A 23,458-nucleotide genomic window follows, 5' to 3' on the forward strand; every position below is an offset into this window, starting at 1 on the left:
GGTCAGATTTTTGTGTCGGTTAGACATCAAACGTGGGGTCCCGATACTGATTATTTTAGCGAATATCCTGAAATCGGAGTTGTCCTTTTCGTAAAGAGCATCAGGGCTGGATCCTATCCTTTCAATTCTCGCCAGAGAAATTCCGCGACTCCACTCTCTCTCTCTTCATCGTGAATTATACTTTATCATTTTTCGGTGCTTCAACCATGGTGTCTCGTTTGTTTACTTTCGAACTCCTCGACAATTAAAAAGTCGGTCCTTCGTAGTCATTTGTTTCCAATTGTAAAACCAAGAAATGACTAATCTCATAAAAGAGTCCGTGATTATGTGAATGCCTCGTCAATATATTAAATCCAAATTTCGGATTCGGAACCCATAAAGTCTATGCTTTTATCCCCGATATCTAGTTCATTTTGAAGCTGAATTTTACTGTTTGCGAGACTAAATTTGGTGATGATGGGAATTAATTTAAATCTATCAAATATATTTCATAAAATGCAATATTCTTCTGCAGATTTTCTGAACTATGACCAGTTATTTGGGTTATTTTCGTTGTTCCCCTTCTTTTCCTAAATAAATATTTTGCTCGCAAATTTACTTGCCTCCTAGTTAAAATCATAAAAACTATTATCTCTACTTCAAAGTAATTTTTCATTAAAGCTAGAAGATTTGTTAGTATTTACTGATTAGAATCCATCTCTAAGCAATTGCATTTCTGTTCTTTATCATCTTTCATACTATTCTGATTGATTTCTGAACGGAGTCTATTTCTATTCTCGGTACCTATCCTCTGATAACCAAGCTCAGGAGTCGCTCCTTCAGGTTTCTCCCGCAGCCCCGCGTCAATTTCCCCCAAAAGCCTCCGCCTTATCAGTCCATTCCCTCCCTCTATATATAGCCAGCGAGGCTGCCCCTCCGCGACGACTGATCGCCGTGGAGCCATCGACACCCGCATACGACACGTTGATCAACTTGACGATTCCTTTCAACTTAAAAAGTGTAACCGCCACCACCATCGTATTCATCCCAAGATGAAGTTCCTTGTGGCCGGAGTTCTCCTTTTGATGTCCGGTGCCGGCTGCAGCGTCGTGTTCGAGGACTGCAGTAAGTCGCATTAAGCAGCGCAATTAATAAATAATGGATTAATACCAGTTATAAGACTAGGCAGTCTACCTATGGTAAAATGCTTTAGGTAGCTTAGCGTAATAATTTTGCAGTGAATCAATATAAATGTTTTCTGTGCGAGAAATACATTAAGTTACTGAGTGTTATACTCCACGGTTTCAGGATTGATTCACTTACTAGTAGACTCTATTTTAAGATGGCTAAGGTACCTGATGATGCCGCAAGTCGGTGAAACGCGCGAAATAAATTCTGTGCAAAAGTACAAAATCTTTTAATATGGCTTAGCCGTTAAGTGTTTACTTATCTACATTTCTTGGTACAGTACATTTAAAAAAAACCTGGAATAACTGTCATATATGAAACCAAACTTTACGCCACACGCCAACTCTAGATTCACTTCCCCTTACTTAATTATTTTTAGGTACATGTGTGCTGCTCAAATATCGATATAACTTTTAGATAAGGGCAGGAAGTAAAGTTTATAAACCATATAAAGGAGTAATTCACGCTCAGGTTTTCCGTTTAAATGTGTGGAAAAATCTATAATTCGTCATGCATTTTCAGTTCAGAAATATATTATCGCATACCGCATACCCCTTTCTTGACGTCATGCAATAGCATGGCATTTACCTAAATACGTCGAGGATATTTTGAGTGCATTTGATAAATACGGACAGTCGTCCGAGCAAAGGATTAGAAACTAATAAATTGTTTAAATCCTGAAATTATTCATCAGGATAAAAACATTTCTGCTAAGAAACACCATGACAACTAGTAGACAACGTTTCTTCTATAAATGCCCACGTGATCTCTAAAGGAAATCATGTACCCACGTACTTTAAATCTTCTACATTCTTAGTATTTTCCACAACTTCAAAATTTTAAATCTACGAGTTCCATCGTTTAAGTCTCGTAAAACTTCTTGGTTAGTAATAAAAATTCCCGAAACATTACATGAAACGTTCTGTTAAATTTCTTCGTGGAATAAAGGAATTGAAACGCAAAGATCTTAGGAAAACTATATCCGTTGGTAAGGATTTGGAAGGAGGTTTTTTTTCGAATGGGATTGCGAAGAGAGACGGGTGACTGACCCGAGTGGCATTTGAAAGCATTGAAACGGAGTTTACTAAGATATTCTGGGTAGATTCAAAGTGGTTCTGAATTAAGTGGGGAAGTCCCCGAGGCAATCGTTTGTAAAACATTTTTGACCATATGAGCATTAATCTGAGTGCAAATGATATTGATTTATCTTATAGCGTTCCTAGTAACTCTCAGAGTCTCTCAAAAGCTCCATCAATTGATAAGAGGTTCGCGAGCACTGATTTAGCTGAAAAATACTTATAAGCCGGTGGAATGAAAACCAATATACTATATGTCACTTCTTGACGTTCACCTTGATTGAATCTCAGCGAGTGCAACAAGTGCCCATTTCGGAAATGAATCTCTTGCCCAATTGAATCGATAACTAGGTGCCTTAGCGAGAAACCTAAAACGTAATGGCCATTTTAAATGGATTTGAGTTCGTAATGGGCGTGTACATATCTGTTAGGAAAAGGGAAGGTCGTGAGAGAATTTATTTTTTTTAATTAGATACATTGGAATGCTGAAATGAAATGCGGTGAATTATTCGCTCCATCTCTGTCGACAGACAAGGTTTTCTTTGAAATTCAAAAATGGAGTACATTTTTTTTTAATCAATGTCAAACATTTTATTCAAAGAAAATCATCAATTGACACATTGCTATATAAATTTACTCGGAGTCATGGGAACTAAATTGAACGTATATAATATGTGGACGCACGAATAAGATTATGATGTGATTAAGTACAAATATTACTGAAACTAAAGATTTCCAGCAAAGATAAACGTGCTCAGTCTTCTGGAAAAACTAAATCTTATCTTGTGCTGCAATACTGATGATTAGACTTAGATACACATCTGCTAATGTTTCATGATCTTGAAACTATTAATAAGGATATATGGCTAAATATATTTAGTACTAGTGTCTCCTAGTAATACCTGTGGGTCTGGTAATATTTTCCTGATTGCGGGTTTAATTTAAATCAAAATGTCTTTGATAAAGTACTGCATAGCGGCATCACGATTCATAAATTAACATAGCACTTAACTATGGGAATTCAATTGACCAGATTTCATGTGTACTCAAATCTAGAAAAAACAACCGCAAATACAGAAATAGTATTGTTTTTAAACTCCGTGGGTCTCAAAGAGAAAAACCGTCAAAAATCAGAATGGGAAAATACTTGAGTGAGCATTGATGATCACACCTCTCTGCAAATGTTTATTAACATTTAAGAAGTCAATCATCGTCCAGCTATTGGTTTCAATAAAAAAATGAACATTGTAAAAAAACTTTTACTTTAAAATACATACGAACATGTTAGCCGCTGTATTTTATACTCTATTTAACAAGAATAAAAAGAGTAATGTGTTCCCAGGCAGACGGCAAATTGCTGAGGCCTGCCCGATTGTAAAAAAGGGTGAACGACCATATAAAGCAAACTATCATTCCATCGGCAGGTTATCCATATTTTCAAAAATATTCAATATATCATCATTTCAAATAAATAAATATAAAAGATCACTCAAATGAGTATTGACACTGATTTACAAAAATCAGATTTACCGTTAATAATTTGAGCAACTTTACTGAGTATACAAAAAATCTAATGGATAACATATCTGACGTTGATGTTGTATATTTAATTTTAAAAATTATTTGACACCGAAAACCCCAGAATATTAGTTAATACACCAAATGACATCATTGTCTCTTTGCTGCACTTACATCGTTCATACTAATATGGGAGGAAACAATACGTAATATTTATTACACACGGTATATCTGAAGCGCACTGTCATGCAAGGGGTTCCAAAGGATACAACTTTTGACTTTCTACTTTTCTTGATTCTTATAAACGTTCTGCCGTAGTATATTATCATCAATGTGAAATACATTCATAAAATAGATCATTATCTTCATAAAAAATAGATCATTATAATGAATATATGTTACTAGAAAGGGATCTGGAAAGTTTGCTGCATTTGCCAAATGAAAGTCGATTGCATGTATTTTATATTGACGACTGACTCTCTGTTTCATATTATAAGTTGTCGATAGCATTCTACCGGTTAAGGTAAGTTTTGGATGAAAGTATGCTATACAATTGTTCAAGAATGGATTTACTTACCTCTACTAACAAAAATATAACCTGGCATCGGGCATTACAGGAAGAGCTTGTTCAATTCCGCATACTTCATTCCTCCCTTCCTTCCATCTAACACGCCCATCCTATTCCTTGCCTTCCTGGCTTGCCTAATGTCCTCTCCTTTACAGCAATCTTTAACATTCCATCTCTAATCAAAACACAAAGAATCCATCTTTCCTGCCTCCTTTGGATTTATCCCAACAATCCTCTCTCCTTCCCCAACTTCTTCAATTGTTTCTCATTCTGTCTACTTCACCTCTTCCATCTTTGCCCACGCCCACATTTCCCCAAAGCCTCCAATGTACGCCTATCAGCTTGCTTCAATAGCCATTTTTCTGCGCGGTACAAAAGTATGCTTCAAATCAAATTTTTGACAAGTCTTTCTCTAACATCCTTACTGAACTAATTCCTGTCATCAATGCCCTCCCTGTAGTGAAAGTTCCTATGCTAATCGCAATTCTTCTTTTTATCCCTACTACATTTACTAATTTGGTCCAAAACACTTCCGAGATACGTAAGCTATTCCTCCTGATCTATTTTAAATAATCCCCGCCCCGACTCTCCATCCGCCATTTTGCGTCTGAGTAGTTGGTGACATGTACGCGTTGCGGATGTCTCCTATCCCGCCAATCTACCCTTTTTTTCTGCAAAACTTTCATTAATAGTGAACCATTACCGTAAAATTAACACCAAATTCACTTGATCAAATTCCTTTTCAAAATCCACGAAACAGGCAAATACATATTTATTGTATTCTATATTCCTCTCTATTAGTGACCTCACTGCTATACTATGGCATCACACGTGCATCTCCCCTTTCTAAACCCAAATTAATCACCCCTTGCCTTGTTCTCCATTCTATTATTGATGTTTCTGAGAACCACTTTAGCTGTGTGCGAAATCAAACTCCGTTCGGTAGTACTGGCATATGGCTGTCTTCCCCTTTTTCCAAATAGAAGCTAACACTGATCTGTGAAAGTCGTAGTAGTAGTTTTTAGGGGGGGGCGACCGACAGCTGAGGTCATTTACGACACAGGGGATGGACAGGAAAGGATGAAGGGTGGAGAGAAACACGGCGTCGGCATTAGCCTACTCTTTACGAAAGGCGCCAAGGGGTCCACAGTTTAACGTCCCATCCGACGGACGGCGTACTCACTCAAAGTGCCCCCCTCCACAAAGCACCTCAAGTAGGGATTGAGATACCACTGAAAGATATTCAACACCGCCGGGATTTGAACCCGCGCCCTCCGGGTGAGAAGCCAGTACGTTAGCCCCCGCACCATCTCGATCCCCCTGTGAAAGTCTTCCGACCAAATTTCTCTCGCATTAATGCTACGAATTAGTCTATATAAACTCCTTCCCACCTTTTCCTAAACCGCAGGAATGCAGTAACTCCACAGGAATATTGTCTAGCCCCACGGCCTTACATGATTTCAATTCCTTTAATGCCCTTACTATCTCACCGTCGAGTAAACCTGGACCTAAACTATCTCCATCTCCGTCATTTTCTCTGTCTACAGGGAATGTCTAACCTTATTGGCGTAATTTCTTGCAGTTCTTCCATTCCTTCCATCTCTCTTGGATCTTTTCTGGTTCAACTAATATTTTTCTCGACTTATCTTTGAATGTTAACACAGATGTTCCTTTCTTACTTCCAGGCAGTGTTTTGACTTTCTTGTATAGCGCACCAATTTCACCCTTCCTCTGCAAACTTTTCATATCCTCGCACTGAGGCTTCCACCATGCCCCTTTTGCTTTATTTGTTACCCGTCACAATTTATTATTCGACTCTCTGTACTCTCTTCAGCCAAACTCTGTGTTCACATTCTTCTATTTCCTTCTCATGTCTATCTTTCTAATAGTCTCATCCGTAATCCATAGTTTCCTTGTCCGTTTTCTATTTACACTTCCTATTGTTTCATTTGCAGTCCTGTTTATTCCTTTTTTGATATTCTCCCATTTTTCCTCAACCTAGTATCCAACACCCTTTCCTCGCTCCTGATTTTCTTAACAGCCTGCAGATGCGCCTTTGTTATCGATCCGCTTTGTGCTTTTACGTTCTATTTCCTAATCCGTCTTCCCTGTTTTACTTTTTTGAATCAGAGGCTACTCTTCATTAATGACAAACTGTTGAGTCTATTAGTCTAACCGATACCTTTCTGAGTCTGCCGACATTTTCCATGGGTAGCTATGCCTTTGGTGGAGTCTAAACCAAGTATCGGTGATGAGTAACCCCTATCCCTTGTGGAACTATTGCTTTCTATCCGCGGTCATTATTAGTTCCTAAGCCGTAGTCTCTTACCTCATTGCTATCTCTTCCTAATCCCACCGTGGTGTTCCAATATCCCATCAATGACAACTGTTGTCTTCCAGGAAAGTCCGAAATTATTCCTCCGAGTGATCCTATACCCTACTACTTCCTCTCTATGGTTGCTTGGTGGTATGTAGACATAAACAATGGCCAAGTTCTTCAGAGCAGATATTAGTTCTACTTAAAATATTCTACCAGTCGCTTGCTCTTACCAAGCTTCTGTCTACCTTTTTGTTTAGTACTATTGCCACCCTTCCCTGGTTTTCTTCTCTTCCGCTGTATATCCCTCTATAGCCACCACTCCAGTAATTCCCGCTATCCTTCTATCTCGCCTCGCACAGATATAAAACATCTAAATTACCTCTCTCCATCTCTCACTTCATAATTTTGTAATCTTCCTGTCCTAAATATTGTCCTCACATTCCAAGTTCCTATTTTCACTAATTCGGTCTCCTTCTGTCACGTCTTCTGTCCCGCTGCTGTCGGTTTTATTTTGCTAAGAACCCGTGAGATGACGACCGCGGAAGCCTGGACTCTGCCGCTGCCGGACACGATACACGGCCGATTGGGCCGAGTCCCGTAGTTGCCAGGACTCATATTCTCTATTCTGTTCATCATTGTATTCTTGGGAATGATAATTGAGGTGGCTTCCGGTTGCTTTCCTCAATAGCATTTTGACGTGACACTATCACTCAATGGCCAAATGGTGTCAGACGCCTTTTCAGCCGCCTCGCTGAAGAACAGACGTTGAGTGGACTAACTTTCGCTAGCCCCTACCCTTCGACCCTACCAGGAGAAAATACCATAGTCACCACCAGCTATAGGAATCATCAGATCACACAACCCCTTCCTCCTCGTCAAGGCTGTAGTCCATAGGGAGGAGATATTCCAAATATGTATCATATAATATATGTAAAACACGGAAGGCCATAGTTTGAATAATGTTACTGAGCTGAATGATCTGGGAGTGGCATTTGATATCAGTACGAAATTTGCACCATATATTCCCGCAGAGGCGAAGATATGTAAAGGTCTGAAACCCCCGGAATAAAACGTATATTTATATTAAAAATAGGCACGTAAACAAATAAGAGATGTGTAACGCCCTAAATGATCGATTATCCCCCTATATTATCCCATGTTTTTTATTTCTCAATAAGATATTTATGTTTACGACAAGATCCGCTCTCTTGGAAACCGGGACACACGATGGAAGTTTATCGCCGAAACCGGTCAAAAATGTATTACAGTCGCACTGATTCCGATTCTGTCTAGAGGGGAGCCAATTCCTAGTTTTCACAACATAACCGCATTAGAATTTCAAGATAAGGTAGAATCTCATAAATCCAGCATTCTCTGAACCAAAAAGGAAGATTTTTTAATCCCGCATTTTTTATTCGATCCGCAATGCAGACCTTCTCAGGGTCAGAGTACGTAAATGTGCACTGTGAGGTTAAAGGCGGAGCGTAGAAGTATTAAGTCCGTACGTCGCACAGGAATAGTAGTAGCAATTATTTCAAAAATTTAAATTCCGTACAGTACCAAGTAAACTATTGTTTCAAGATCAAGGATGGATTATATGGGCTACCGCTCACTCAACATTCCACCTAAAACGTATACCTTGATTATCTTAAACTTAAGGAGTGCCCCCTCAGTAAAAGGAACTATCTACGCCTCCTTTGTTCTGCGTATTACGATTGAATAAATTTAGCTTTCATTAATAAAATGGCAGAGTACTTAAATTCAAATAGTACATTTAAATTATAATATTTAACCTTTGATAGAAAGGAATTATACATCCATGCTTTGGACGATACAAGAAAAAAACCGAACCTTAAAAAAATTAAAAAGAATTATTTGAAATACCTGTATTTTTACTTTGCCTTTTATAATACCCAACTGCTGTATCAAAATAATGTAGTATATGAATACTACAAATTGCATAGTGAAAAGTATATAGAAGACTGTCAGCGATTGGTTGTTTCTGTTCAACTGCGTTAATATTCAATGAAATCAATTACTTTGAAATAGTACTGATTTCTGTCATACCTCAAATGTAAATTTAATATAAAATATATATTGCTCTATTTAAACAGGGTGAAGAGAGAGTATACTAAAAAATTACCGCTCAACAGAATTTGTAATGCTTATAATACTTATTGCTACTTGCTTGAATTGCTAAAAAAAACGATCCACTTTTCAAAATCAATTCGTTGAATTGGTAGTACTGGTCACCATCTCTTTCTCGACAGACTATGTTTTCTTGTAATTGATTCTTAAACCATAGCAATCTAAATGATTCTGCTATGCGCCCAGAAATTATTGAAATCTCTTCGCAGATCTGATAATTTGGTCGTCCGTAAATCTGACTTATCTATTGCCCACCTATTTTAATTCCTACCTCAATTCCTTCCCATGACTCTCCTACCATTTCTTCTGCGAATACGTTCTAAAGCACGGCTGATGATTGGCAACCCTCTCCAACCTCACTGCCTTTTCTCATTCTCCATCCCTTAGTCTTGGTTGTGTACGCTGAGAAATGCACAGGTTGCGGACAAGTCGTCGATCCAGTTAGTCTAAATGAAGCTAAAGAAAAAATCGTATAAACTGGTATGTATATAAATTTATGTTTCTATATCTAAATCCGGTTAAAGTATTATTTCTCAGGTTTATGAACAAGTGCGATTTAGTCCCATTGACATTAGTGACTGCTACGATATGTAGAGAGAGAGTGAACATGGGGTAGTGGGCTCACCGGACCCATTCTCTGCTCGTGACTTTTACTAAACTTAGTTCAATTTCGTACACTATGAAATGAAAGAATTTCAGTTGAACTCAAATATGGTGATTGATGTAGTTTATTGATGCATAGTTCTTTCTCATTTACGTTGATTACGTTTGCGATGAAAATTTATATTTGTTTTAAAAAAATGAAATATTTTCCCCAGCCGCCTAATTAGTATCGTCCTAGGCCGAAATTTCACCGTCTCGATCCATTTCCTTTCCTAATATTAATTTTTATTTTTAGCCAAAACTAAAATTTATTTCATTTTCATTGCAACTTCCTATTTTATTACATTTATCCCGATAGTTATCACCCCCCATAGTTTCGTAGCCTTATTTCGTCACTAGGCTCGCCAGTATTTAATATTATCAAAGCAACGAGTATTTCCTTTAAGAAGACCGTTTTAGTAACTCAAAATCCAAATTCACTCTGAATGACTGTAAAGTTCTGTTAATAGAGGTGATTAGGGATTTAACTATAATTTCATGGGAATATGGTCATACATTATCCATTTTTTTTATTAAATTATACTCGAATGACCTAGGTTTAAAATATTTGTACAATGAAATGTCTTTAAAAAATAATTTAAATTTTAAAATAAAGGATTCATGGAGAAAATGGAGGACCTGTGTATGAGCTGTTCGCATTGGTTCGACAGTGCGAAAATCTGAAATTAAATCCCGTACCTTAACCCTTTTGAATTTGCCAATGGTTTTGGTTAATGATTTTACGAACAGCATGGTCTAGGGAGAAAAAAAATTCTAAGAGGCTATGAATGTATTGTGCAAAACCGATAAGGTTCCAAAACTCATTTTCTTTTCGTATTTGAAAAATAGACCTTCACTCCAGCCACCACTGTGCGTAAAACCATGGGCGAAACTAAAATAGCACCCGGGTTTAGAGTCGGGCCTAGCTGCTCAATTTCTAGCCTCACCACTGCCGGCCACGCTTTGCGAACTTATCTGTTCAATCCTCGTTAGTACGTGTCAGCCATTCCATCACGGCTAGTGTACCATAGAGATCACGTGATGGGGCTATTAGGAGGACAAGCTAAATTGTTTTGAATCCTAAGATTAATGTACTGTAGTCCTTCATTCTTCTATATTTATTTTTAATCCCATCACCCTCTGGTAGCTTCTCTGTTCTACTTCCTTCTTAATTTGTCCACCACACTTATCTCTTGGTCTTCCTCGGGGGATCATCCGTTCAATTTTCCCATCTCCTATTATGCTTCTAACTAATCCTTTGTGCCTCCAGGTGTGTCCAACTCAACAATGTAGATCTTCTTTGCCGTAGTCACTCATTCATGTCGAAATCAATTTTCCACAGGTGGCCGAGGTGAAGTCTACGAGGTTGACATCAATGACTGCCCCAAGGAAATGTGTACAATTGCAGTTGGAACGACTATCAACATCACCATGCAGTTCTCCACGAGTGAGTATGACCTGCTCGCGCCGCGTTTCTAATGGGTTCTAATAGTGGAGTAACACGATTATTTTTAAAGTTTTAACAAAAATGATAATCAACCACAAGGAAATCTGTTTCTAAAAGCTACATGTTAATTTGAATTTCCTAGTGGTGTTTACTAGTGCAGGGCATTTTGATAGCAATAAATACGCCCAACACATCATAACTATACTCTATGGTTTGAGGCTTCGTTTCTTGGAAGTGTTTGATGCCATGTAAAACGTTTTTTTGGTGCTTTTCCGCAGACTTAATTTTTTTAGATACAACGCCTTTCACCAACTTTCTGCATCATCAGGTGGAAAAGCACACAAAATCTTTTGATATCGATACTTCATGGCTACTTTTCAGAGAATTTATGCCTTAGAATTCTTCATATTTCTTTTACAATTTCTTTCAAAAGATTGGTTACGAGTAATAGTTGCTCATAGCTGCATAGTAACTGAAACGCAGCTATGAGCAACGGGCCTCAGAAGTATTGCTTGGGTTCTTTTACACCGCTGTTTACAGATCACAGAATTATCATTAATGAGTCCTTGCCATGATGCTGAACTATTAACATCCTAAAAAGAGCCTCAATTCGTCTTTTTTTTGTCAGAGCTATTTGCGGAGGTTCTACATTTAAGAGCCTCCTCACCACTTAAAGGATATCCCTCATCATCTTAAAGGATATATTAATAAGTACGATTCTTACTCGATGCTCATTGGAAGCCTCGTCGAAACCTTGCCACTTTATTGAAGGGATTTGTTGAAAGATAATAAATGAGTTTGTCACAAGTATTTATAGGATCGCAATGAAGTACGCTATGATTTCTATCAAAAATACCTGCCATTGAAAATGATTTCATTAAAATAGAAGTAGATAAATATGCAATTAAGTACATATTTCTACTTCATCTTAGAAAGTCATTCTAAAAATATATTTTTCAATCCCATTGAAACTAAATTTGTCATGAACAGTTATTTGGAAAAGATTCTGGTTTTCCTATAAATAAAAAAGTCGGAAAAGACATAAAAACGTGATTTACGTCCGAAATAGTTAAATGTAACGTCATCCATAGGCTAGCTTATAGTGTTCTTTTGGTGTTAAAAGAGCTGTATCAACCGAAACATTAAATATTATCTATAACCTGCATTACGTTTATTTGTACTTGCTAAGTGTGTTATATCATGTAGGATTTACTGAAATAACCTATTTTTAATCAAAACTATTCTTTTTTCTGGTTGTCAAAGAAGCACTTTCTCTCGCCTCAGTTAATGTCTTTCAAATATCACCGATTCTCCTTCCCTAATGCAGGAATGCAGTATCCAGTGATTTTTCTTGATGTTATAAAGATTATATAGCAAGTACATTTTATTTTCGAAGAATGGCGAATAAATTAAGTCGAAGGACAAAAAATCATATTCCTCCTGAATTAAGAAATTCCAGAAAAATTAATTTTAACGACTCGTTTAAGTCAAATTGCAAATCAATGAAATAGAGATGGGAAAGAGACGATGGAAGAGATTTATGAAACATTATTCGACAATAACTGTACGCTTGCGAGGAAAAAATGTTTGAAATGAGTGTAAAAGTAGCGGAGTCACAGCCCCTTTGATTTCCCACTGTCAAGCCCGACGGTAGGGTCCGACATCTCTAACATACGTATGCGAGTACTCGTATACATGGTGTACCTGCTCTAGCTAGAAGAGCAGGTATTGTGATCCCGTAAACATTGAGATGCATCTGACAAAATATCCTGATTATTCTGGTGATCTGCAATCTATCCTCTAATAGAACTAATGACTCGTCCATTTTTTCCAATCCGTCCCATCTTTCCAAACATTAATTTATGTCGCTTTGTGTTGAACGATAAATAGCTGTCCGCTGAAACAGGAAACCAAAATTTTAAATGCATCTTTTGATATGGAGAAATATTTTTTATCATTCAAAAAACCAATTCATATTTACATCGTTCATATCTCTTGGAATGGGTGTGTATATATATATAAATATACTACCTTGATCAAAAAGTTCCCGGAATAACCACCGTGTGGCGCTCCCATCGTTCCGATTTGAGTTCTGTTTTTTTTGTTAAATTGGTACATCTGTTGTTGATATTCCCTTTAAATCTTAGTGTCATAACTTGACATTTGCAAAAGTTACGTAGCCAAGAGTACATCTATCTCTGTGTGTGTTGGTGATTTTTTACAATTGCAGAAATGGATTTAAATTTGCAACTACGAACTTGTATTAAATTTTGCGTAAAAAACGGATTTAGTGGCGCACGGACGTTGGAAATGTTGGAAAAGTGTTTCGGCAACGATTCTCTAAAAAAAACGGTCGTTTACCAGTGGCACGAGCGGTTCAGAAGTGGTCGTGAGTCAATCGAAGATGATGAACGCAGTGGCAGACCATCGACATCGAAAGTCGGTGAAAAAATTGATAAAGTAAAAGAAATGTTGGTCAATAACCGCAAATTAACCATCAGAGAAATAGCGGAGGACTTGAACATTGCCTATGGATCCGCCCAAGACATTGTGGTTAATGATTTGGGTTTCCGTCGTGTAGCATGCCAAAAGACCTCAATTTCATGCAAAAAAGAGACCGTGTTGACGTCGCAAAAGACATGATTTGCGAGGCTGAATCCGATCCCACATTCATCAAAAGGATCATTACTGGAGACGAGACGTGGGTTTATGAGTACGACACGCAATCCAGACATCAGGCAAGTGAATGGCGTTCACCAAATGAGCCGAGACCAAAAAAACCACGTCGTTTTCAGTCAAAAAAGAAGGCAATGCTGACGGTTTTCATGGATTACAACGGTGTAGTGCATCATGAATTTTTGCCAGAAGGCCAGACAGTAAACAAAGAGTATTATTTGGGCGTTATGAGACGTTTGCGTGAAGCAATTCGCCGAAAGAGACCAGAAATGTGGGCAGAAAACTCGTGGATTTTGCACCATGATAACGCACCGTCGCACAGTGCTATCATTATTCGTAATTTTTTGACGAAAAATGCAACAAATACCATCCAACAGCCACCGAATTCACCTGATTTGGCTCCCTGTGACTTCTTTCTGTTCAATCGAGTTAAAAAACCATTACGGGGAACGCGTTTTAGCAGCCGAGAGGAAGTAATGGAAAAATCGCAGGAAGCACTGATGGACATACCGAAAACCGAATATAAAAAATGTTTCGAGGATTGGATCAAGCGCTGGCATAAGTGTGTTGCAGTCGATGGGGATTACTTTGAAGGGGACAATATAGATTTAGATGAATAAACTTGTATTTTTAATTTTCTGAATAAATTCCGGGAACTTTTTGATCAAGGTAGTATATAGACACAGAAACGTACAAAAAAGAAAAAGAAACTCATTAGGTGTTGAATTTTCGGCGGTCCACGCCACCTTTCACAAGGAAGAGGACAGAACTCTATCCTTCTCTTCCTTAGGAACATACATACATATATATTGAATATAATTCGACAGAATCGCAAAGCAAATCTGTAGCCAGATTTATCAACCAAATCCTGCTCAAAGACGTTTTCGATTTCTTCTCTGGATTTCCCTTGCAGTCCAAAGTCGTAACTTCGTGCACACGTCATGAAAGAAACGTGGGATGGCGTTAATTCTCTGTTGTGACAGCGTTGATCCGTAGATTAGAGCTAATAATTGAAAATGATCGAGAATCAGAGTTTTCAACGTTAAATTCCCATTGGTTAATGGAAAACCCCATAGATAGATACGTTAGAGTTGATCTAATGCCTGTGACCAACAAAGGTAAGTGACTGAGATAAAGGCTCTTGGGGAATTAATATCAAGGTTAACAAGCTGACCATTAGATATTGTTGCAATTAGCTGGTTGGTCATACTTCTGCTAAATATCTACCGAGTAAACTGACTTTAAAAAAGGGTACTAATATTCTTCAACAGAATTAACTTGCTTGGGCCTTGGTGATTTGGAGTCAGGATTGGAATGGGCACTAATGAGTTTTATGGAGAATACATGTGTCAATGTTAATAGGTGCACGAATAGTTTATTTATAGATATGAAAAATCATTCAATGAACATCATTCATATACTATTTGAAAACCGTATCGAGCAGGATGTAGTGGTACTGCCCTGAACTGGTTCAAGAGTCTTTTAAATATGTACTCTCAATGTGTGCGAGTGAAAACTGCTAGAGTGAAAAAAAATTATAACAGCCGGTTCCCCACAAGAATCTGTGGCCCCATTTTCTTCTTAGGATACGTCAATGATGTATGTAATTATAAATGTTATGGTTATCTAACCGCTTTTGCAGATGATATAGCACCTAAGGATATTTCATGGGATGGTGTGCAAATGAAACCAAAGAAAGATTTGATATATTACCTGAATGGTTTTATTCAAATAGGCCGCAACTACGCAATAAAACTTAATATATATACTATTTACATTAATTATGTGATATATTTAAGGTAAATTGGTATTTATATTTCACACCGAAGATTTTTCTAAAAAACAATTGTCAAAATTGCATTGTAATTAAACGTGTTTCACTTCTTATGTCTCGGTGCAACCTTGGGCAATCTGTCGAAGTGGAGAAAACATATATTCTCAAAAAATTCCTAATTAAAATGTATTTTCTTTGAAACAAAACCCTAATTACTTTTCTCAAACCCATTTATAATGGATCTTGTATAGTCTAGATTATCGTATGGTGTGATATTATGTGGTAAAGCACATCTGTGCGCCATTAAATTTTCCTAATTCCAGTTTTCTACAATTTATGTATTCTTCCGTTGGGTTATTTAGCGTTGTAAAACATTTTACAAACTTTTTTCGTGAAAAGCAGTAATTTAGTAGGTACATATATTGCCAAGACAATATAGGTGAACTTTTCGCAATACTTAAATCTTCAACACCCTAGCGCCTGCATCATCAAGTTTCAAGATCCTTTCTTTATCTCGCCCCTAAACTCTACATTCAATTACCCGCACATGTAAATAAGGAAAAAAATGCTAGTGTGTTACTAAAGAAAGCAAAAAGTTATTATTTGATTGTGATCATACTGAAATGTAATCTGACCGTTTATATGGACATTTATTCCTGATGAAAACTAGTTACTACTATATATGCCATTGCCACTCGACGGCAGTAACAAGAGTGATGCATGATTTTCAGTTCTGTGAGAAGCAAATATATATATATGTATATGGTCACCCCAGGACAGGCTTAACTCTTTAGAGTGACCTAAGCTGGCTACATTTTTGGAAAAGAATATTAATTATGTATGTTTCTATGGAGAACAAAAAAGATTATTATATTAAGTAGGTATTGAGAGAATTAAAAAAAACAGCAGTCCCAAATTTAGGGAGTAAATTTCCAGAATCTTATGGAATTGAACTGACAACATTTTTATCGCGCTTCTAAATATTCAATGTGAAATTGATGTGATGAAGTAGGGGTTAAGTACATTGTGGGACACTCGTACGCGTATGAACAATTTTAAGCTTTTATAATGCTGATATACAGATTTATGGTTTGCAAGACGTTACTTATAAAGAGTTAACTCGTATTACAACATAGAAGCAGAATTAAAATGCCTTACGTCTGAAATAAATATGACTCACGAATGAGGTTTTATCGCATGTCCCATGGATTATGAATTCAAAATAATATATCGTGAAAAAAAATATTAATATAATAGTGCAGGTTACAATTTACTTCGCGGAATACAATTCAAAACTGTTTCCCCTTGTGAAATCCGTATGCAATTAGCAGAAAATCATGTGCTGCGCATATTAGCACAAGTATATATCGCTAAAAGAGTCTAATGGTTTACTTGTAAATCAGTAAAATATTAACCAATAAACATTCTGCTTGGCTATCGTGAACATCCTGTCCTATTGGAAGGGGAAAAAATCAGGTGCAATTTATTATTTTGAGATTTAAGGTTATGAATAGTTAACAGAGTAACTAACACCATACGCAGTCCATACTTGACTTTCCCTTTGGAGCATATTCCTTCCAAAAAGAAGAAAAGTATTCAGAAATTAAAGTTGTGGAGATAATGAGGCATTATACAGCTTTCAGGAGCCCATATTTACCAAATATTAATGCTTATAATTATTTAGAACTCAATATTAATAGAGAGCTGAACAGTTATTGAGGAGATGGAACTTTCGCTCGGTTGACGAAAACGATTGACGAGTTCAAGAAATCGGTAAGGTTAAAAAAAAAAAGTTTCTAACAACTTAAATAGATTTTTTAACTATTTTAACAATTCTGTCTCCAGCGTAACTTCATGGAATTTACATAACATATTGAAATGAAATTATTGACTTTGTAATTCCGCACACTTTAAGCGTATGGAATTACCAAGTCAATAATTTCATTTCATTTTAAAATAGTTGAACATTGTTTATGGCCAGTTTGAAGTTTTGTCAATTTTAATAAAATCACTCAAAACAGCACTGCAACGTACGGAATTCATATCTAAGCAGCTGGCCATATTATCATTAGCAGTGAATTTGTGAGGAGTGAAACTTCGAGTCCAGAAAACTCTCCATAGCTTTCAGGCTTTAATCAACAATCTATGTTTCATTTGTTTCATTTAACAAACTTGATACGACGCAACATGAGTTGTTGATGTAGGCACTTGGGTACTAGGCGGAAGTGCAGATAAAATTCCAATTTATCAATTTGAACGAACAATTAGTAAAACTAATTTGTTTGCCTCTTCAAAGTTCATATGAAAAAATTCAGGTATCAAAAGTCAAATCTTTTTTTTTCTTAAAAACTCGTCTCAGATTTTCAAATATATATACTATCGCTTGAAATCCGAATGTCTCCAGCCTAAGTACTTGTAAACCCGCATATAGATTAGATTAGAGGGTTCATACAATATATATATATATATATCAGCGGAAATCCCATTCATTTTTAACCTCTTTCTTTACTCTTTTGAATCGCAAGATGTACCGGCCGATGTGATCAAAGAGATGGTTTTCCTGGTAATCAACGAGGTGGAGCACGACGTGATCGCAAGACCCGAGCCTTGCAATGCCTTCGACGAGCCCGGCTGTCCACTGAAGACGGGCGACGTCCGCGTCTACAGAGCACAAGCCACCATCACCAATGACACTCCACCTGTGAGTTTCACTTGTGCTCGTTCGAAATTCCCCGATTCTGCATCAAATGATGCCACACGCGCCAGGTTCTCTCTTACAGGGTAGCGATTAGCGTGGAGTGAAGGGTTGGGAGAAGTGGACAATAGCTAGGGATAAAAAATACGCTGAAAAACGAGCGAAGAGGTAAATTCAGTGGAGATGGAGAGAGACACAGCTTTGAAATTGTACAGAACAGAGTAGTTCTTCAACGCGTTACAGGATTCATGGGCGGATCCTCGAATAAAGATTCAAAGAAAATGAAATCGATGAAATTTCCAAGAATTAGATAACTTTCAAGCTAAACACTTTGCAGTACTAGGACATCTTTGAGGTGACAATTTGAAAATCGTGCGAATAAGGTATCATTAGTATAAGGCATTTACAAAGAGAATGGCACTAATCAAAGAATTTGGTGGATAGAACAAGAGCAAACAAGGGGAAAGTAAAGAACTCCACAGTTGTCGAGGTGTGACTAATACTGATAAAATTCTATTTTTTACCAATTTAAGGCTTCGCTAAAGCCGCAATTACATTACTTTTTATTTGCAGTTTCACTTAAGAACGAAAATCCCATTCCCGTAAGGTATTCCTAGTTAAATAACTTTTTGTGTATTATTCTACTCTATGCTATCCCGATCCATGTTACAAAAAAGAATTCCAAATGATAATACTATATGTCCATTAGAATCAAACGAATCTTATTTCCCAAATTTCATTATAGAACTGCCTTATGGCAAATGGTTAAAAACTAAACTCTCCATGGTTTTGTTGCAAGTCGTATGATAGTAAAATCATTCGCCGATATAAATAACTATTAAATGAGTTATTTGTTTCAAATTCCGCTCTCAATCAATTCCAAGTGATCTCTGACGACTCCTAAAACCACTGTCAGTTCAAGTTCCATCTTTTCGTTCGTGTCAACTTCCAACTACAACTCCCCTGTCAACGCTTCCACCAAACTTCCACTCAAAAGGATTAAAACACAGCAAAGGGTGACGCACGAAATGAATTACCAATTGTTTTCGAAAATCTGGTTTTTATTTCGATTGAAAAAGAAATCGTTTTAAAGTCCAATCCCGAATAGAGCGATTAGGAGGAGTGTTTACGAATCCCGGCGCTGGCGGGAGCGATGGGTGAATGTACGTATTCTGGCGGAGCAGAGGACGATACTTCGGGATCAAAACGACGTCGGAAAAGAATGAACAACGCACATCACCACTCTTTCCAAGTCAACACTCCAAACAGATTTTCAAATCGCGCCAGAGATATTCAATCAGTGGATCATTGGAGAGAATTAATAATGGAGAAAGGTACAAAAGTGAATATTTCATCAGCGAGATATCTTATCGAGAATACATACGCCATCACCGCCTTATATGTCACGATATGATGGCGATTCAAAAGTCATTGAAAGGGATGTCCTGTTGGGAGAAAACAGACGCATATATCAATCACTCGATCGTTAATCTCACGTCTAAAGCAATGCTTCTTAGACGCATTGCGATACTTACGTGTCGACCCTCTCAAAAGGCTGTCAAGCGAGTGACATTATCGTTATAGAATATTATATCGTAAACTCATTATCTTACTCCTAATCTGAAGGAGAATACATTGAAATGCCAATATCTAAAATAGAAACGGTTACTGGCTTTAGCAAGTTAGGTCATCTAGGGAGGGTGACAAAAATTGAAGCCTAACCCATCATTCAATAAGTCCCGGGACTTATTGAACGGAATATATTTTGGTATGCGCGAGGTATAATTTACATCGACTACTTTAGAAAGGGAAAATCTATCAATAGTGACTATTATATTGAGTTGTTGGTGCTTTTGAAGGACGAAATCGCAAAAAACGATCACACATGAAGAAGAAAAGAACAATCTTTCATCAAGAAAATACACCGTGCCACAAGTCAATTAAAATAATGGCCAATTTAAACGAGTTGGGCTTCAATCTGCTTCTCCACCCACCATACTCTCCAGATCTAGCCCCCATCGACCACTGGCTGTTTGCTGATCTCAAAAATATGCTCCAGGGAAAAAGATTTGGCTCGAATGAGGAAGTCATCGCTGTAACTGAAGCTTATTTTTAGGGCAAGAATAAATCGTTTTACAAGCATGGTATCGAAAAGTTAGGAAAGTGTTGGAATGATTGTATAGCTCTTGAAAGTGATTATGCTGATGAATAAGAATGAATTTTGTGAAACAAATGTTGTATTCTTACTTAGTCCCAGGACTTATTGAATGATGTGTTAGTACCCGTTAAGACTATAGGACACGCCAAATATGAATTCTCATGAAAGACCCAAGTATCCAGCCCCAGCGCTGCTTAAAATGTGTAAAGAATATTGTGTCGACCAGTCTTCATGATTTTAATAAAACTCTGTTGTAGATCAACTTCCAACATCAACTTCCTCTCACGGAATGAGCAATATTGCCTGTTCCGACGAGATATGTACCAATATATCGGTAGTACGAGTCAGTGCATAAGATATGTAAAATCATGAAGCACTCAATGAAGATCCTTTTCTATTTCTTGGGATACGATTGGTCATCATCGAATAAAAGTGTTGAAAGTGATTGTGAGCTTTATACGTTTAGCCCTCTAGGATTTTTATTCCCCATGGCGACTAATTTATATATTGATGCAATAAACACCTTGAAGCACTGTTCCCTATGAAAGACAAGGGGAAGTGAGACAGAGGACGCCACGTACGCGTTTATATAGAGAGTATCACGCAGTAGGGAATCTCGCAATTGGTCCACGAGAAGTGATAAAATCCTTTGCCTAATGACCATTCATCATGACTGTTTTAAGTGGCAATGTTGTTGGTTAAATGCATTTTCTTGTGAAGTCCTCACGGGTGTTCCAGCAGGTTTAGTATGGAAAAGTCTGCCATCGAAGCATCGGCCGTAGAGTACCTAACCTGCTAGAACACCTGCGAGGACCACCGCGTCACATAACAGGAAGCCCCAAAGCCTTCATTACTTTTGCCTGAAGGGTATAAATATATGCTTCTTCCATTCGCCAAGGATAATTATTATTAATTTTTTAATGAAAGAGGTTTTTAAAATAAGGATATGACAATTTTGGAAAAATTCAGTTGTTGACCAAATAACAATTTTTAAAGTGATTTTCACGAATGCATTAACTTTTCAGGTGAAGGCGGATCTGGTCTGGATTCTGAAGAATGAGAAAGAAGATGTGTTCGCCTGCTTTGCCACTCGCATCCACCTCGTCAACATTGATCGTGCGGTGGGGCACCCGCGCCAGAGGGCCTTTCGGTCTTGGACTGCCTAAATTACACCGATCGAGGAAACCAATCAAGACCAGCTCTGAAGTGAATCTAAGCAAGCAGAGTTACCGGATTTGACAAGGATTTCGGGGACACTTTTTATAACCTTTCTTAAAGCATGAACTTTGGAAAATGTAGTTTTTGAGCACAATACAAAACAATGCAAAGGGTGGATAACTGTGGCAAAAAGACTTGATTTTTCCACACGACTCCTTGCCCTAAGGGAGTTATGTTTCTCTCGATCAGTGCTCTTACAGTTCCTAATTTTCATATCAGGAGGCCGCGGTGTAGTCATGCTCGACATATATAATCTGCGCGCATAAACCTCCCATCGACTGTGGTGCAAAAAAATACGAATGAAATCCTGCGAAGAGAACAAAAATGCTTAGTGAAGACGAAAACGTAAGCGTAAAGATCTTTTTTATAAATGAATAAGAAAATGAACCCAAAAATATAACTCTTGCATAAAGGCACAAATACAGTGGAACGCTTCCAATAGCAGACGGGAAAACCACATCTCTCCAAGCTTTGCTTAGGTACAATAAGCAGATATAATAAATGACTTGCTTGCCCATCAGTGCAACAGAAAATTGTCTTTTCTAGCGTGATCACTTGACCCGTGATATTACCGCCGCACATTTTCTTCCGATATTACGTAAATTCTTTCATTTTAAATTTCAAAATTTGTCGACGAATTTAGCTTCGGCTAGGGCAAATAACTTATTTATGCCTCCGAACTACCTGTTCAGCTTTCACCGCTCGGTAGAATAACAGCTCAAGGGCATAGATCAAATCCCCCGCAGTATCACAGGGACAGATGGGAAGTTTACAGAGAGCTAAGGGGAAACCAATTGAGATTATATATCTCAGAGTGGAAAATACAAATTGTCCATTCAAACCTGAACTGATATGTATCGTCGGTGCGTGAGTGTTTAGTTTCGGTTTGTAATTTTCTGCACCTCAGCACAAATCATAATCAACAATTATATATTCGCTGACCACCATTTTGAGAGCATCATTTCATGACCACTTATCCCGTACTCAAAAATTAAATCTCTCGTCTTTGGTTCCCGTTCCTAACTCAGGAATATCAAAAGTGATGGGCCAATGTTCTTCTAAATTGTAGTTCCAATTGAAATATCCACATCAAAAGCGAATGACTGTCCTTTTGCAAAATAACTCTTAAGCGCACATTTGGCACATTACTCGATGAGATATATATTTCACTTTAAATATCTTATATTTTTCGATCACCTTGACGAAATTTCTCGCTGGGTACAGCACATTGGGCACGTGGGCATTTGGCTACCGTTGGCAACAATTCATCCTTGTCTTGACATGATATATTTTTCTTGAAGACCTTCGTTTGTGTTATGGCAGAGATTGAATGTGTTCGAGAAGGGGTTTGCTCTTAACTTCAAGCTTGTTTGGTCAAACAAATTTGCATATTCAAATGCTATCGCGTGAGATCAGTACAAAAAACTTTATCTTTATCTTATTTACCCAATTCATTACCTTAGGCGTCATTTCGACGAGCCAAGTTCAGTTTTTTTTTATAAATTCACACAAAAAATGTCCAATTCTCAAAGCTTTCATAATGGAGATCCAATGACAGCTTAAAAAAATTGTCTTTTTCCATGGTATTGCACAGAAATAAAGAGGTGCCTCAATTACGGTCATTTCCACATGATTACTCAGTGACTTCGAAAGAAAGTGAAAAACTTGAACATTCTCAGTGAAATCACCATGAAGATAATCATACCCTAAAATATATAATGTTGGTAATAAATATGATGAGAAAACGATTGCCGGACAAAAAATTAATTTCTTTTTACAAACGATTAACTCGTTCTTCAAATTTGAACCGTTAATATTATTGCAGTCCTGTCAAACGGCATGGTTTTCAAGCCATGAAAAATGTGTATTGGCTAGCACGAATGTCAATGTGTTTGTGTGTTCTTACTATTTATATTTATACGGAGAGTACGTACTTTGTATTTTTTAAATAAATATTTATTAAATTTCTTTCCAAAAGTTTCGTTCGTATCACAGTTCTTTATCGGTGTGATAAATACTGTTTTTGAAAGGATAACCAAGTTGACATCTCC

The 23,458-nt window shown here is 37.3% G+C and overlaps 1 protein-coding gene across 1 annotated transcript; it reads left to right on the plus strand.

Moving 5' to 3' along the window:
- Positions 1-1,031: 1,031 nt before the first annotated feature.
- Npc2f (Niemann-Pick type C-2f) lies at positions 1,032-21,355 on the plus strand. Its single transcript, XM_071597446.1, has 4 exons — positions 1,032-1,104; positions 10,782-10,886; positions 17,862-18,037; positions 21,215-21,355. Exons 1-4 carry the CDS (start codon positions 1,032-1,034, stop codon positions 21,353-21,355), a joined length of 495 nt encoding a protein of 164 aa, XP_071453547.1.
- The last annotated feature ends 2,103 nt before the right edge of the window (positions 21,356-23,458 follow it).

The sequence above is a fragment of the Hetaerina americana genome, unplaced genomic scaffold (assembly GCF_022747635.1).
Source record: "Hetaerina americana unplaced genomic scaffold, ioHetAmer1.1.p SCAF_9, whole genome shotgun sequence".
Classification (NCBI taxonomy): Eukaryota; Metazoa; Arthropoda; class Insecta; order Odonata; family Calopterygidae; genus Hetaerina; species Hetaerina americana.